The sequence below is a fragment of the Sturnira hondurensis genome, unplaced genomic scaffold, assembly GCF_014824575.4.
Source record: "Sturnira hondurensis isolate 20B ecotype Veracruz unplaced genomic scaffold, ASM1482457v3 Scaffold0014953, whole genome shotgun sequence".
NCBI classification, from domain to species: domain Eukaryota; kingdom Metazoa; phylum Chordata; class Mammalia; order Chiroptera; family Phyllostomidae; genus Sturnira; species Sturnira hondurensis.
The window spans coordinates 874,504-889,458 of record NW_028087584.1 but is presented as its reverse complement, the minus strand read 5'-3'; the positions used below and the strand labels follow the sequence as shown (position 1 = coordinate 889,458).

The following is a 14,955-nucleotide window of genomic DNA, read 5'->3' as shown; positions in this document are numbered from 1 at the left end:
CCCTTCCCAGTGCTGTGGCTGAACACATAGGGCAACTCACAATTCTCCCAAACCAACAGCCACAGCCTGACTCCCTGTGTTTCCCTGTCTGCACCGGCTGAGTAGGGATGGAGCTGGTGACTGGCTTTCTTCCAGGGGCCCAACCAGCAGCCCGAGACTCCCGGAGACTGAAAACCGGTGCAGGTCCTGTGCCACAGGGATCGCCCAGGTGACTCTCAATTCCTCAATCCAAGATCAGGCGCTGACCCCGAGCTGCCGGGAAAGCACGGGCGGGCGCGTGCACCCAGTGGTCATTGGGACCGAGGGCAGGTGCGGCGGCCCCATGAGGGCCAGGAGGGCACCCAGTGGTCGTTCGGGCTGAGGTCCGGCGTGGACCTGCCGGGCCTGGGAGGCACGGGCAACTCGCAGCCACCCAAGCCGAAGGCCATGTCTTGACTCTCAGTGCCTCCCAGTCTGAGCTGGCTGAGCAGGGATGGAGCTGGTCTTCGCAGGGTGAGTAGGGATGGGGCTCACACTGACTTCTAGAGGTCCTGCCAGCAGCCTGAGACTCCCAGAGACTCCCCGAGACTGTTCGAGGGTCAGCACAGCCCCACTAAGCAGGAAATGCTCGGGCAAGGGAATGCTCGGGCAACTCTTAGGTCTCCCAAGTCGGCAACCTGACTCCACGGGTTATCAGAGCTCTCTGGTTTGCTTCCAAATGCTCACTCCTCTCTCTGCCACTACTGGCAGACTGATCTCTTATGGTGTTTTCCAATCTGCGCCCTGCCAGATGGGGGTGGGGGCACCGGTGACCAGTTCTCTCCCAGAGTCGGTGTTGCCCACCCTCGGCTCTGAGACTGGGGCTGCCAGCCAGGGCCCTGGTGTGGCCTGGTGGAGGGCCTGCCACTGCCTCTGCACTGCTCTGTCATACCTTGTTGATCCGAGGTTGTCTCCTCTCCTCAACCTCTGGTCATTCAGTGTCCCTACACTCTCTGGAGTCCTGCCTTCTTATATGCTGGGTCCCCATTGGGCATCTGCTGTGCTCCTCAGCGGATCAGCCAGGTCCTTCTCCGGTGCATGGAGAGAAGTGAAATCCTTTTTCCTACTCTGCTGCCATCTTCCTATACCCCCTATGATTTGTTTTAGATCTGATTTGTGTGTGTATTATGGCAGGGGAATCAGCAAACATTTTCCTATAGAAGGTCAGTTAGTAACTATTTTTAGCTCTGCTGGCTATATAATTTCTATGTCAACTACTCAACCCTGTTTTTGTAGGGTAAAGCAAATGTAAAAAAATGGGTATAGCTAGATTTTGCCATTGAGTTACAGTTTTGCTGACATCTGGTATATATATGGTATAGAACTTACTTTGGCATTGATGGGCCATCAGCTAATTGTTTTATATATGAGGTCTTTCCAGAAAGTATCCAGCAATGTACTATAAAAAATAGAGACATATATTGAAGATGATACAAGATACAAGAAACATTGTACATAGGACAATGACACCTTAGTCCCCTTCAAAGTAGGCACCTTGGAACTTCACACAGTTCTCCCAACAACTCTTTCACTATTCCAAACACTTTGCAAAATTCTTTGTTGGAATTACCATCAGCTGCCCCATTGTATTTTCCTGTATCTCATCAACAGTCTGAAATCTCTTTCCTTTCAAAGATTATTTTAGTTTGGGGAAAAGCCAGAAGTCACAGGGTGCCAAATCTGGGCTATAGTGGGACTGAGCTATCTGGGTGATTTGATGTTTTATCAAAAACTCTGCAAGAGAGGTGATGTAGGAGCAGGCATGTTTTCATGATGAAGCTGCCAGTCACCCATTGCTCATAGCTGTGGCCATTTTCACTATATTGCATCTCTCAACCAATGAAGAACATCGAGGCAGTACTCTTCATTAATTGCTTGGCCTGGAGGGGCACACTCATGCTGGACAATAACTTCCCAATCAAAAATCACACTTAACATCATCTTGATTTTGCTGCCACTTTTCTGTGCCTTCTTCGGGTGTGGAGAACCAGGTAATTTCCATGGGGACTACTGGACCTTTGTTTCTGGAAAATAACTATAGACACATGATTCATCTCTGGTTATGACCTGCTTGAGGAAATTAGGTTCATTGTTAGTGGTTTGAATAAAGTCATTAGCAAGTGCAACATGATGTTCCTTATGTTCTGGTAGCAGAAGCTATGAAACAAACTTTGCCATGACATATTTCATGCCAAGATTCTACGTCAAAATCTTGGACACAGTAGTTTTGGGAATCCCCAGATCAGCTTCTAGTTCTTGCACTGTCAGTAGCTGATCTTTGTTGATTGCAGCCCATACACACTGAACTTTCTCAGGTGTTCTGCTTGTTGCAAGCCCTCCAAAACATGGGTGACTTTCAACAGATTCTCAACAGTCTTTGCAGTATTTGAGCCACACTTTTATTTGCCCCACACTCATTGCATTGATCCTGAAAACCTTCTGAATCATCTGAATAGTTCCCATGGAAGATTTTTCAAGCTTAACACAAAATTTGATGCAGATTTGTTGCTCTCCTCACTCTGTCATTTTGAGTGTGATGGCCAGAGTACACATGCTCACTCAACAGTGTCTACCACCCCCACTGACTAGTATAGTGAAGTCATCATTGTTCACACATGCACATCGCAGTCCACTCTCCTGGGCTGCCAGGTCACATTGATGTTGGGCAAACCATTCTTGTTATATTAACAATGGCTGGACTTTTTTCTAGACAGACCACATATATCTATAAGACCTGTAAAGGGTGATGCTTAATGAGATCCTATGGGGAAGCCACAACATTTCACAATTAAGATGCTTAGAGAAGTATATTACACTATTTATTAAAATAGTAAAAACCTTGACAAAATATGTTGATATATCATTTTAGATGACTCTTTTTGAGCTTTTTGTTGAAATATTTTTAATGGATACCACATACACCCAGTTGCATTCACCAAGCACTTGTTGATGGCCTGTCATGTGCTTTCAAAAAAAAGAGTAGAGTGTGAGTAAGTTCTAATATGAATAGTAGATTTAATGAATGATGTCACCTTTGAACACATTTGAGCCTTCCTTTGCCTGTTGGCACACTTAGTACCATGATTACTAAAGCTCCTAATTATTGAAAATAGGCATCAACATATTTATTACCTCATGTTTACCTAGAGCAAGTCTTTTGTCATTATTTATAATGGATTTTCTTTCCTTTATGTCAAGAACAAAATCTCTATAGCTTCTTGCAGTCAGAAAAAATGACACTGACTTGTCATGTGATTTGCCACAGGGTAAAGTGCATAAATCATTTGTGTAGATAGCAAGTGATAATAATTTACTAAGGGTTAGAGTTTATAGTACACTATAAGTAACTCACTTATGCTGTTAATGTTAATAAGTTATAGCAATATGGTACCTGACATTTTATGTACTCTAGGAACACAAATGATAGATACAGAAAGAGAGACCAGAGTTTCAAGGATGTATTTTGAGCAGAGCCTGTTTTCATGGTAACCATTATCTTTAAAGTCTGTCTTGGGTCAGGTATGTCAGTTAGTGCTGACAGTTAGTTTGGGCTTACCTGGCAGGAGCTATGATTTAACATATTTTAATACCTCCTTTTATATTCCTCATATTTTAAAAATTTCTCTGTGCAAAGTGTGATGTTTTTTTATATTGTATAAATTTTCCAGTTGCTTCTCCACTCTTATTTCTTGCAATCTTTCTATAACAACCAGTTATGAAAACTCTTTACAGTATCACTAATCAGATGTCAGGATCATAAAATAAATTTTCTATTGCCATGGCTTTTGGGGTATCTGGGTTTATGAACAAATAAAAGGATAAAAGAAACTTGACCTGGCTGATGTAGCTCAGTGGATTGAGCACGGGCCTGCGAACCAAAGGATTGAGCTCGATTCCCAGTCAGGGCACATGCCTGGTTTGCAGGTCAGTTCCTAGCAGGGCATGTATGAGAGGCAACCATACATTGATATTTCTCTCCCTCTCTCCTTCCCTTCCCCTCTAGAGATAAATAAAATATTTTTTAAAAGAAGGAACTTGAATGATTTAGTGAGGGAGGAAAATGTAGCTTCATAACTTATTCTAGAAAATGTCTTCAAATCCTCTCTTCCCTCTTTGTCAACAAAAAGTAAAAATGAAAATCAGAGATTATTTTCTTTTTCCCTTAAACACATTCCTTATAAAGTAAGGTTGAGATGAGGCTATGGAACTATATTTTTGTTAGAACCATCACTCATGTGACTCCATAACAAGAAGGCAAACAATTAAATTAAAAAGTAGGCAAAGAACCTGAATAGACACTTCTCCAAGGAGGACATACAGAGGGGAGGGCCCAGAGACACAATTAAAATGCTCAACACCACTAGTCATTAGAGAGATGCATATTAAAACCACAATATGATATCACCTGACAGTGATCATAGTGGCTATCATTAATAAATCAACAAACAAGTGCTAGTGAGGTTGTGGAGAAAAGGAAACCTTAGCACACAGTTGGTGGGAATGCAGACTGGTGCAACTACCATGAAAAATAGTATGAAATTTCCTGAAAACACTAAAGATGGAACTGCTTTTTGATCCAGTGATTCCACTGCTGGGATTATACCCGAAGAATACTGAAACATCTATTCAAAAGGACCTATGTACCCCAATGTTCATAGCAGCACAATATGCAATAGCCAAGTGCTAGAAACAGCCAAAATGCCCATCAGTAAGTGATTGGATCAAAAATTGTGGTACTTATAAACAATGGAATACTACATAGCAAAAAGAAAAAAAAAAGGAGCTCCTACCCTTCATGAAAGCATGGATGTAACTAGGAAGCATTATGCTAAGTGATGTAAGTCAGGCATTGAAAGACAAATACCATGTGATGTCATTTGTAAGCGGAAGCTAATAAAAAAATAAACAAATGAGTGAAATAGAACCAGAGACTTAGAAATAAAGAACAAACTGACTGTGATCAGAAGAGAAGGGGAAGGGGAATTATGGGGGGAAAGAAGAAGAGGCAAGCCAAGGAACAGGAATAGAGGACCCATGCATATGGATAATGGGGGAATTCACTGTAGAAGTGGTGAGTGCAGAGCAGGGGAGAGTAGTGGAGAAAAAGGCGGGACAAACTGTAGCTGAACAACACCACCACCAATAATAATAATAGTAATAATAGTAATAATAATAATAATAATAATTAAAACCCATCACACCTCCAAAAGACTTTGTTCTCCTGTGCTTAGATTAGTAACTTTAGAATTTACTATAAAGATAATTGGGGCTCTGTTTTAAAGATTGATTCAAGAGAATTTTTGAGCATAGCAAATTTAAATAATAAAATAAAAAATTTAACACAGATGATTCTCAAGCAAAAATCACTTTTTTTTGCTAAACTCCAATTTCATAGAAATTTGTACAGATTATGTCATTTTCCTTTTCACATAAAGAATGGGTTCAATGTCTCTGTGTCTGATTCTCTTTTGGCTTCATCGCTTACTTCTAAGTGTTACCACCAAAACTGGGGATAATGCAAACAGACTCTGCTGTCAGTGGGTTAGACAGAGTCTGCCCCTTCATTGGTTTCCCTTTAGCACCATACTGGAGACACCAGGAAATCAGAAGCTGTCATCTGTGTCTAGACATGCCAAGTGACCATGTCTATTCCATGGCTGCCATGCCAAGCCAGGCACTGGAAAGCCTGTTTCCTGGATCTCACTTTGGAATTGAGGCACAGACCTCCTATTTTCTAAGACCCCCAAAATCTGCTTGAGGATGAAAATGCAGTTCAGTTGCAAGGCAGAACTCCTTTTTAGAGAAACTGGTGTCTCGGCCCTCTTTCTACCCTCATTCATGAATCAGATTGTAGAGTGAGAAAAGGGGCTGTTTCTCTTACATAGAAGTTCATCTGTGGCTATTGTTTCTGTGTAAACACTGTGCTTTCAGTTATTCATGTTTTGGCTTTTGAAGCTTAAAAGCCAATATTCATGTGGCTTTAATTTTTCAAACTATCAATCTATGACTCTAAAAGCCATTTTTTGAAACTAGAAAGCAATTTTTTGTGCTCTGGTTCTCATGTGGCTTCTTCAAAAGGCACTGGAAAGTAGAGGTGCAAATTGGAGACCCTGTGAGGTACAAGGCATTAGTTCATGATTAATAATATTATCTGGCCACATTATCTATTCAGTAATGGTATTTCAGTGGCTGTAAAGCTGACCATAATGCAGGTGTCTGCCCTTGCCACCTTTTCTTCCCTTCAGAAAATGTTCTAACCCATTAAATTGAATGAATGTTTGCTCATATGCTATGGGTGAGTGCCTATTGTTAAGATAGACTTGTTCTTGATCAGGTCAGGGTAACCAGGTCATGTTGTGTGTAACTATAATAGTCTGTCTGTTCTAAGGCTACTTTAAGCAACTAGACTGTATGAAGATGTCAATTTAAAAATTATATTTTCTAAATTTGATAAATATGTTCTCTTTGCCACATTACACATTAGAAGTTATGGATTTACTCTTCAAAGGTGAGCATCACTAATAGAGAATGTAATTTACTGTGCTCAAACTCAAATTCTTAAAGAAAATATTACATATTACATTTCAGTGCTGCCAACATAGTAATTTTGGATGTTACCCTGTAATAACACTGCACATAATTTTGAGTTGTTTAGATAAGAAATACTTAATGTTTTATTGATTGTGCAGAAATGTTAAAAATAAGGGGTTTTTGTTGTACACTGTTTTTCTTGATTCTAAAGCACTTAACAAAGACACATTTGGAATTCTTCATAGCACTGACATGCAAAAATGTCAACAGTCTCAACTACATTTCTCATTTCAAGAGAGTGATGTTATTCTTATGCAGCATAAATACAATAAGATATGTGAAATGCATTTGATCTACTTTTCTGGTGGTTCCATCTCAGTGGTAGTTGCAATTCTGATTTATCTTCCAAACCTTAAATAGAGTAGCAGCTTCCTGTGAATATTAATGGCAGTGAAATGCAAGAGTATACTTTAATTCAAAGTTAATAAAAGTAACTGAATTAGCATTTAACAACCATTGAAAGTCACCCATAACTTGTAAATTTAAAATATTACATGTGGGAGCAATAATGATTATTTGCCTCTCACATCCCCTAGAATTATAAGATGGATGTGGGCTTTGGGTACTTTCTGCTTTCATTAACAGTGGGTTTGGCTTAAAAGGATTTTCTTCATGAATCTTAAACAATTGTTGAAGATAATTCTAAGATGGAGGAAATTGAAGCACCGAATTACTAGGTAAAAGAAAGAACCTCACAAATAACAGGCTTGATCAATGGCATGTAGAGACAGACAATACAATCAGATGTGCTAAGCTGGAACTTTTAATGTTCCATTAAGGATCAGTATCTAAATTCTTCAACCTCTTGTACCAGTCATTTCATAGATAAAGAATTTTTCCTAGTCAATTTTGACGATAAAAAATAGAAATAATACAAGCAAATGCCACAAATGCATTTCCTCCAGCATTTTTTGCAAACATATTTCTAATAATCTAAATCTTAACTGTAAGTAAAATAAGACATTACCACACTATAAAGGAGAAGGATAAATTTTTGACTGAGTAAAGTCAGAAGCAACAGTTACTTTTAAGGGAAGAAAAAGCAGTAAATTTCTATCCAGTAAGCAATTAGTTCTTGGGAAAGACCAAGTCACAGGATTAAGGATAAAATCTTTTGAAATTAGAAATGGGATGAATTCAAAAGCTGTAATTCTTTTGTATTATTAATTTATTTATTCATATATCAGTATATTTAATCATTCACATATTTATTCCTTAATTAAATAATTAATTTATCAAAAATTATTGGGTGCCTTTTTTATGCCACACTGTTTTAAAAATTATAGTTCAAATTTCAATAAATCATAATTATTCATAGTTGAACTCTTTTATTTTTATCTACATTAAAGATATATGCTGTTAAGTGTTATATGAATAAGTTTGTAAAGCATATGCCTATTTAATTTCAAATACAACCCTTGTACACAGTCATGTTTTGCTCAGCAATGGAAATTGATCTTTCAAATGATTAAATGTAATTATTTAACCACAGATGTATGCCAATGACTTAAATTTGTTTGAAGAATATTATAAAATTATTCAATATTTACTAAATATCAAGAGTTTATTTACCACCCAAATGACATATAGAATTGTAGAGAGTTATTAAAGCAATTCAAGAGAAAGGCAAGAATCTTCCATGGTGGTTTTGAGGTACACAACATTTTATTATAATATACCAGTCATACATCATTGTGCAATGCTGCCCATAGTATAGAAACTTTTCCCCTTGCCATCATCTAATCCCTTGAGTATAGTTTGACTACTTATGTGTAGCTTGTATAACTGAGAATTAAGTGATTACAAAAATATCCAAAGCCCATTTATATACTGTATTTTGCTGTGTATAATGTACACTTTTTTGCCCAAAATTCTGAGGGAAAAATAAGGATGCACATTATACATGGGCATGATGATTACATACCATGGATATAATAATCCCATGAATAATGTGCACAAAAATGTGGTGCACATTATTCACAGCAATAAGTAATTCCTAGTTCAATCTCTTTGGTTAATCTTTTAATTATATCCAGTTTCCTGTGATTTTATTGACGAACCTTATGACAAATAAGCAAGAGATGAGTAAGTGAGTATTACATCCTACAAGTTATTATTTAGGAAACATCAAACTAATTATGACACTGTCCACAGCTCTAAAACAAATGAAAATAAAATATTGTTATTTTCATTTCAGATGCGGTCTGTGAGCCGAGTCTATAAGTTTATAGACATGCCAACAGAAGAAAGTAAATCTACCAACTTGATCAAACCATCTAAGGATGACCAGCTCACGAAAGTTATGATTATTGAGAATCAGCATGTGAAGAAAGATGACCTCTGGCCCTTAGGGGGTCAAATAAATGTCAAAAACCTCATAGCAAAATATACAGACAATGGGAATGCAATATTGGAGAACATTTCCTTCTCAATAAGTCCTGGCCAGAGGGTGAGATTTCAACATTGTTTTGTTGAACTTGGGGTCATTAAATGAATCTCAGTAGCCTGGAGTGATGTGTTCACAGAACCCATTCATAACACCATTATTGTTGACTAGGATTTATATTGAACATACATATTTTAAGTTATTATTATATGGAGTCATTATTTTATCCATATAAAATTTAGTTTGCAGAGTCCTGAGTCTTTATAATAGGTTAAGTTAAATATGATTCTACTTGCAGAGTGTCTAATTAATTGCTAAGTTACTAACTAAAGAAGCCATTAAATAAATCCAAATGATGATATTTTGGATTTTGCATCTTGGGACTATCTGCCAGATAAATATTTTGTTATTGACTTCATCTAATGTCTTCTTAAATTTTACCTAATTTATACCCTGTCAAAGAAGTGATCTTTTTTCTTCATTTTTTTCAGTTTGTTTAGTTGTAATTTTTATGGAGGTATAGATTAATTTTTCCCAATAATTTTCTAAGCAAATTTTATTACTTAATAAGCAAAAATAACTGCATTATTTTGAAGCATTCTTTGTGGATCCTAGCACTGGGCTGAACACATAGAAAGTACTCAAGCATTCTGATTCTGGAATTTATTCTTGAAGAAAGAGATTGTCATTGTTTCTACATTTTATGCTCTACAAATATGGTTTAATATTGTCTTCAAATCCCATATTCTGGGCCACTCCATAAATCTACACAGGAGTTTTATATTATTTTGATTGTTTTTTTTAATACAAGAAAGCCATTTCTTAAGAAAGGTGAATTTAAAAACTTCATGTCTTTATACTTTAATTTCAAATAGATATTTTTAAACTATTGAGATAATGGTCAGGAAAGGTTGTTAGGCCACTATTTCTATCGATACATAAAAAGAGACTGTTATCACTTGCTGTTGTTCATAGGTTTAGGAATATTTGATAATTTAATACACTGGATAAAGTTTAGTTGAAAAGAAGTATAAAATGAGCAAAAGTTCCTGCATACCATAATAAATGCATGCTGGAAATTTTGACTCACCTTTTTAATTTTATAGTTAGGATAAATAAATTCACATACTACTAAAATTAGCTATTGTATTTCTTTATATTATAAAGAATGGGGCTTTATTATTTTAATATAAAACAGTTTTAAATGGGCACAAATGGAAAGATTTTAGATTTTTTATTGAATTTATTTCTGCTATTAGAATGAGGTTATGAGAATTTATTTTATATCATAGCTCTCATGAAATCTCTGAGATTTTTGACATTTTTGTTTTATTATTGAATTCAGAGAAATATCAAAATTATACTTTGGAACTATGTAAAATTAATGATTTGCCTTCACTCCTCCCTTGCATTGAGATAAACTCTTGTTTGCTTTATACATCAAAGAATGCCATCAGTAGTTCAGTGTCCCTGGAGTCACCAGGACACATGCCTAAAATGTTGTCATCGACTTATAAAAAATTGCAACAAATAGTTTGATTTTTGACTATTGATTTTTACCACAGCTTTCCACCTTTGACCAGGTTGGAAAGCTGTGGTAAATCATTTGCTTTCCTTCCTCTTGACATCCTCCCACGCCATAGCTTTGCCAATGCTCACTTGCCCACTCAATTAAAGTCAACCAAATCCTAGTACAGTGACAGAATTTGCAGAGTCTTCTTTTCTGTGCACAGTTTCCCTGATGTGAGAGTAGTATTCAGAGATGCTATAAAATAAGCAAGAAACAATATGCTCAGGCATCTCATCTTCCTTAAACCTATACATAGAAAGCAGGCCATGTGTGTTCAGTAACTATTCTTTGCAAGGCAGTGTCTAGTTGTTATGAGAATGGATCTTGCCCTCCACAGATGGAAACTAGTATTTATTGGGTGCTTATCATGCACTAATCACTATTTAAAGACCTTTATTTGCTATCACATTTGATCTTATTATAACTCCAAAAGGTAGCTATTATTACCCTTTTTGTACACAGTGGGAGAAACTGAAGTTCAATGAAATGACTAAGATAACAGGGATCTTAAGCCCAGGTCTATCTAACTTGAAAGGTTTTTTTCACAAGTTGCCATTGATTCTCTTAAAAGAAAAAGAATGAGTAGAATAAGGGGGATGGGGAGAGAGCAGGGGGGAGGGTGTGAAGAAGGAGGAGGAGGAGGAGGAATATGAAATTTTCCCATGAGATGACAATCTAAAAGAAGTACAAGTTCCAGTAAGGGGCTGAGGCAGATTTGTTGTGGAGTTGACAAAACTTATGTTTTAAGTTTCAGAGAACTTCACTTGCCTGAGCCCCTTCCAAGTCCCTATGCCTATTTTTGTATTTATAATTTTCATCTTTATTCCTGAAGAGAGCTCCCCCTCCAAATTATATAAGCTTTAAGCTCCCAAAAGACTTTTGTTATACCCTTGAACAATGATTAAAATGCTAAGGTAATACAGAGGAGGAAGCAGTTAGTTATCTGCTGGCTGATAGTTGGGCTATTCAAGAAAAGCTTTCCACAGGAAGTGGCATTTAGAATAATAAGACAGACTTGAATTATGTATTTAAACAAGTGAAAGTGGGTGAAGAAGGGTGCTATCAGCTGAGAGAGTATCACAAGACATGAAGGATGACAGAAAACAATTACTGTTTCAGTCATGCTGGAGAATGCATAAAGGATGTAATGGGAGATAAGATTCTATGAATCTGGAGCACCAAAACAACAAAGTTGAAACTCAGAATATTCTAGTCAATTTTGCTCCTGAGTGGTTTTTATCATCTTTAAGAGCAGTGATTCTCAAAGTGTGGTCCCTGGACCAGCATCATTTGCATCACTTAAGTAATTGTGAGAAATGCATATTATTGAGCCCTACTGAGCTCTACTGAATAAAAATCTCTGGGATTGGGAATAGTGGTCTTGCTCTGTCAGACCTTCCAGGTAGTGCTGGTTCGTGTCTGCCCAAGGGTGAGAACCCCTATTTAAAAGAATCATTGGTGTATGAGACTGAGTGTAGAAGTTCAACAACAAAAGATTATTAAATAGGTGAGTGCTGAAGTGACAAGCTATGTAGAACACCAATGTTGGTGGTGGAAAAAAGAAAAAGTAAGAACACCTGTCTAAGAGCATGGCTACATGGAGAGATTTGCCTTTGCACTAGAGAGGGGTATGTTTTTAAACAGTTCAAGACAGGAGGAAAGGAGATCAGTGGAGTTAAAAGAGAAGTGAAGTTCAAAAGAATCATTGAGCAAAGAGTTGGGAAACTGAAAATGTTCATATAATACAGCCTTAATCTTTTAAGTTAACTACAAGCCAAAATCATGGAAGTTGAGTAGTCAGTTCTTTGACTATCTTCTTCAATGCTGTGTTGGCTATTCAAGGTCTTTTGTGTATGCATATGAACTTCAGAATCAATTTTTCAGATCCACAAAATAATTTTCTGGGATTTTGATTGGGATAACATTGAATATGTAAAGTCTGGAATAACTGACATTTTTGGCAATATTTGAGTCTCCCTCTCAGTAAACATGGAATCTCTCTATTTAATTTTTCCTTGACTTCATTCATCCTATTTTATAGTTTTCCTGATGTAAATCTTGTGTATGTTTTCTTAGACTTATACGTAAGTGTTTAATTTTTTATTTTATTTTTTTAAATTTAATTATTGTTCAAGTACAGCTTTCAGTCTTTTACTCCCATCCCAGCCCACCCCACCCCAGTGTTCCCCACCTCTCTCCCATTTCCACCCCCTTAGTTGTTCTCCATGTGTCCTTTTGTTTGTTTGTTTGTTTTTTAAATTTATTTTTCAAGTACAGTTTTTTTGTCTATTACTACCATCCCATCCCAATCCTCATGCTCCCCTCTCCCTCCAATTTCCACCCTTCTCAGTTGTTGTCCATGTATCCTTTATATTTGCTCCTCTAAATTCCTCCCCTATTTCCCCTGAAATTCCCTCTCCTCTCTGCTCTGGTCACTGTCAGCCTGTTCTCTATTTCAGTGTCTTTGGTTATATTTTGCTTGCTTGTTTGTTTTGTTGTTTAGCTTCCTGTTAAAGGTGATATCATATGGTATTTGTCCTTCAACACCTGGCTTATTTCACTCAGCATAATGTTTTCCAGTTCCATCGATGCTGTTGCAAAAGGTAGGAGCGCCTTCTTTCTTTCTGCAGCATAGAATTCCATTGTGTATATGTACCATAGTTTTTTTTTATCCATTCATTTACTGACGGGCACCTAGGTTGCTTCCAACACTTGGCTATTGTAAATTGTGCTGCTATGAACATTGGGGTGCATAGGTTCTTTGGGACTGGTGTTTTAGAGTTCTTAGGATACAACCCTAGCAGTGGAATTGCTGGGTCAAAAGGCAAGTCCAATTTTAGTTTTCTGAGAAAATTCCATACTGTTTTCCATAATGGTTGTACCAGTCTGCAATCCCACCAACAGTGGACCAGAGTCCCCTTTTCCCCACACCCTCACCAACGTTTGTTGTTTATTGCTTTGTTTATGATAGCCATTCTCACCGGTGTAAAGTGGTATCTCATTGTGGTTTTAATTTGCATCTCTCTGATAGCAAGTGATATTGAGCATCTCTTCATGTGTCTCTGGATCCTCTGTATGTCCTCCTTGGAGAAATGTCTGTTCAAGTCCTTTCCCCATATTTTAATTGGGTCAGTTGTCTTCTTAGAGTGAAGTTGTGTGAGTTCTTTGTATATTTTGGAGATTAAACCTTTGTCTGAGGTATCATTGGCAAATATGTTTTCCCATACAGTTGGTTGTCTTTTTGTTTTAATGCTGTTTTCTTTAGCCTCGCAGAAGCTTTTTATTTTGATGAGATCCCATTTGCTTATTCTTTCCTTTATATTCCTTGCTCTAGGGGACATATCAGTCAAAATGTTGCTGCATGAAATATCTGAGATTTTCCTGCCAATGTTCTCCTCTAGGACTTCAATGGTGTCAAGGCTTATATTTAAGTGCTTTATCCATCTTGAATTTATTTTGGTGTATGGTGTAAGTTGGTGCTCGAGTTTCATTTTTTTGCACGTAGCTGTCCAGTTCTCCCAACACCATTTGTTGAAGAGGCTATCTTTACCCCATTGTATGTTACTGCCCCCTCTGTCGAATATTAATGGACTATAGAGAGGTGGGTTTCTTTCTGGGTTCTCTGTTATGTTCCATTGGTCTATGTGCCTGTTTTTATGCCAGTACCAGGCTATTTTGATTACAGTGGCCTTGTAATACAGTTTGATATCAGGTATTGTGATCCCTCCTACTTTGTTCTTCTTTCTCAAAACTGCAGATGCTATTTGGGGTCTTTTATGGTTCCATATAAATTTTTGAAGTGTTTGTTCTATGTCTGTGAAATATGCCATTGGTACTTTAATAGGTATTGCATTGAATCTGTAAATTGCTTTGGGTAGTATGAACATTTTGATGATGTTAATTCTTCCAATCCATGAGCACAGTATATGTTTCCATTTGTTTGTGTGTTCCTTGATTTTTTTCTTCAGTGTTGTGTAATTTTCTGCATACATGTCTTTTACCTCCTTGGTTAGGTTTATTCCCAGATATTTTATTTTTGTTTTTGCTATATCAAATGGGATTTTTTTTTCTTGATTTCTGCTCTGCTGTTTCATTGTTGGTGTACAAAAATGCCTTTGATTTCTGGATATTGACTTTGTAACCCACTGTTTAGCCAAATTCATTTATTAGTGTGAGCAGTTTTTTGTAGAGTCTATAGGATTGTCCTAACTCCTGTTTTAATTTGGGGGCTGCTAATGTAAATGGTAATCTGTTTTTAATTTCAAATTCTACTTGCTCATTGCTTATATATAGAAAGCAATTGACTTTGCTAGTATAACTTATTATCTCCAGGAGTTTTATATTGATTGTTCTGAGTTTTAGACATAGACAATCATGTCATGTGTGAATA

At 37.1% G+C, this 14,955-nt stretch overlaps 1 protein-coding gene across 1 annotated transcript in view; it reads left to right on the top strand.

The window, feature by feature from the left end:
• CFTR (CF transmembrane conductance regulator) overlaps nucleotides 1–14,955 on the top strand; it is a 214,666-nt gene that overhangs the window by 153,889 nt on the left and 45,822 nt on the right. Inside the window, exon 22 of the mRNA XM_037064209.1 lies at nucleotides 8,807–9,058. Coding sequence (XP_036920104.1) covers nucleotides 8,807–9,058 — 252 coding nt within the window. The remainder of the gene's footprint in view (nucleotides 1–8,806; nucleotides 9,059–14,955) is intronic.